Source organism: Dendroctonus ponderosae, unplaced genomic scaffold, assembly GCF_020466585.1.
Source record: "Dendroctonus ponderosae isolate FM_Combo_2020 unplaced genomic scaffold, Dpon_F_20191213v2 Dpon_F_20191213_7, whole genome shotgun sequence".
Classification (NCBI taxonomy): Eukaryota; Metazoa; Arthropoda; class Insecta; order Coleoptera; family Curculionidae; genus Dendroctonus; species Dendroctonus ponderosae.
Genome location: NW_026018916.1, coordinates 1,753,465 through 1,756,329, shown reverse-complemented (window position 1 = coordinate 1,756,329; position 2,865 = coordinate 1,753,465). Strand labels below are relative to the sequence as shown.

Genomic DNA, 2,865 nt, shown 5'->3' with positions numbered 1-2,865 from the left:
ACAGAATTCGTTTTGGCATCGTTGGATAGAGAATTGAAAAGTCGATTCCGTCGTAACAACGAGAGTGAGGAAGTTGGAGTAGTTCTTCCGCAGAACTGAACGCGGGTTCTGATGAAAACAGTGTAAGCGTTCAAGCAAACTACTTCTGAAGATGCGAGCCACTCGTGCTTGCTAAACGTCAGAAAGAAATTCCATTTTACGACGGCCTAAAGAGCGGAAAAGCCCATTAGTTTCAAAGTTTTATTCGTTAACACATAAAGCTTTGATAACTAGATACTGCGCGTGTCTGACTGATGTTTTGCTTTATTAATTTGATTGCCTTCTTTAGTTGTACGGGCGGCAAATGAGTTGGCACGGCAATACAATCGATGACTTTTTGGCCAGTTAACTGCCTGCCGCCATCTCTCTGTATATCTCTCTAACCCTGCACTTTTATTGTTATCGTTTTGGTAATTATTACTATTATTTACTTTTGGGTTTGCCCGATTCATCTCCCACGCGCCACGTATAGCTTTTGTGATGTCTTTTTGGAGCTTTGCAACTGTTCCAGTTCATTTCATCGTCCCCCAATCATGTACTTCGTTTTTTTTTTATTTTAATTTAAAACAATCAATCATTCGGGGAACTTGCATGATGTTGGTTGATCTCATTTCGGTTGGTTATGAGCGTATAAAGCTCGTAAATCGGTCATTAATTCATAATAAAACCCCTCAAACATCAACTTTTTGTAATCTATTCATGGTGGTTTCTGCAACAGGTGCCTAAAGAAGAATTACGGGGTTTTCGACGAGCTGGCGGTTCACTTTCACTGTCTGAGAATGAAATGGAGTCCGATGTGGACTTCGACGTTAAATCAACTGCAAATTTCTCCTAGTCATTGATCACAGCTCAAGTAATGTAATTATATAAATGGGTTGTTCTTGTACAAAAAGACATCTGTGTCTGTTTGAGTCATTTTCTAACGCCAAAAATGTATTTATTAGGGTAACTTAATTGTTTACGCACAGTGCGGTTGTTCAATCATTGATTTAATACGTATTTTATTCGATTCATTTCAAGCCCATATGTTATGCAGGTGTAAAAAATGAGTTGTGTTGTTCGTTGTTTTTCCAACCGCTTTAGCTGGCAATTTAAAACATGTTCTTGCACTCAAATGTTGATTTCATAATATGACGCATTCCGTCTGTTTCATTAATTGAATTGCAATTGTGAACAAGAGGAGGCATTCTGAGTGAACAGTGTTTTATCCAAGCCAGTGAGAAATGAATAAAAGCGTGCTCATATAAACAGTTTCTTTATTTCAGTAGAACAGTAATATAATTTTGCACACTTTCTACTAACATCGCTGTACAAGTTGTTCCCACCTCTATACATCTTCTCTTTTAAGCGCACTAAAGACCTGCATAAGGCAAAAAATGGTTAATTCATTTTAAAAGCCCCTCGGTCCAGAGCGGCTGCACTCAAACATCTGAAGTAGAACAACCAATCCGCCGCAGAAAAACGAAAAAAAAACGATTTACATATAGATGACACAGATGGTCTTTAGGGATTGTTACCACCCTGGTTACAGTAGGTATTACGTACTGGAAGATACACTGAAACAGTCGTCTCCAGAAAAGAATATTTACAAGAAAGAGGTTGGTTGCGCGGAAAATATCGACTTTGCAAAGTTTCGAAATCGCCAAACTTGTTTTGATCAGGCCGCGACTGGTTTTTTATGGCACGCAAATCTCATGCTAGGAAAAGATCGGCGATTTCATAGAACAGGGAATATAGAGGTGAAATGCGTTGGCCCTTAAGGTAAATAGGAAGACAAAAACTACGAAATCGAGGAGCTGTGGGTAACACGACAAGAAAAAAATCCTCAGGAGTGTACGTTTTTGATTTAAATAGGTTTCAAGAAAACAATGGCTGTGTATGTATGTATATCCTGTGCAGATTGATATGTATAAACTAAGACATTACCCGCAGTTCCTCCTAAGCTACTTTATCGAAAATTCAAAGGGTTAAATAATTGTGTAACAAACTAAGCACATCTACAGCGCCATCGAGTAATTATAATCCTGCTTTGGAGATATCGAGAAGTCGGCCGTTTTCTCTGCCTGCACTTTATTTTTCACTGATATTTCCAAATCTGGCCATAAACAGGCGCAAGAACTAATCGAAACCTATTATAATTACATAGCTTTCGAATTACTTATTGTCAATTGGCGATACTGAAACATATTTGAAAGTAGTAGATATAGACAATAGTCGTGTTGAAACCTTGCTATACTTACGTAGTAACATATTTACAAAAGTTCGGTTACTGGCAAGGATTTTTTTGGGAGCATCCAACATCTGTGACTTCAGCTTGAGTAAAATGGTTGCCATTAACCGTGAAACCAACTAGGAATAGAAAGTTTATATACAGATTTGTATAGTTCTCAATTAACAGGCATAAACGCTAAACGACCGCGATTTGGGCAGGTAACTGATTGCGTCGGCTTTGGTGTACATTTCAAACTTAACGAATCTACTTTAATGCCGTATTTTAGCAGCATAACAATCAAAACTCTAACACGATTTTTCAGAAAGGAATAGTTCAAGAAAGTACGGTTGCATTGCGGAAACTCGGCAAGTATATGAACATGAATTGCTTTAGGCCTTGATTGGCTCGGTAAGAATGCGATTACTTCTCAATTTTCCAATAATTATTAAACTACTTTCTTTCCTGGGCTCCAGTCACAGTGTGAAACAAACCATTTTTTTGTATATCGTTTATTTCGTAACGTTTCGGCGAGACAACAGCGCCATCATCAGATTTTAAAATTCATTCAAACCCATAATTGGGAAACATTATATTCATTTAGGTCTCTAGCAAAG

The 2,865-nt window shown here is 37.8% G+C and overlaps 2 protein-coding genes across 9 annotated transcripts in view; one reads left to right on the top strand and one right to left on the bottom strand.

Moving 5' to 3' along the window:
- LOC109540148 (neuropathy target esterase sws) overlaps positions 1–1,287 on the top strand; it is a 43,783-nt gene extending 42,496 nt beyond the window's left edge. For 6 of the 7 annotated variants that reach the window (XM_048668663.1, XM_048668666.1, XM_048668665.1 and 3 more), the window contains one exon: positions 758–1,287. In XM_048668663.1, coding sequence (XP_048524620.1) covers positions 758–874 — 117 coding nt within the window. In that variant the 3' untranslated portion in view covers positions 875–1,287. Of the gene's footprint in view, positions 1–328; positions 450–757 lie in introns of all 7 variants that reach the window. The other variant, XM_048668661.1, reaches the window with a different exon arrangement.
- LOC109540182 (syntaxin-binding protein 5) overlaps positions 1–2,865 on the bottom strand; it is a gene marked incomplete at its 3' end in the record, with an annotated part of 66,847 nt that overhangs the window by 8,428 nt on the left and 55,554 nt on the right.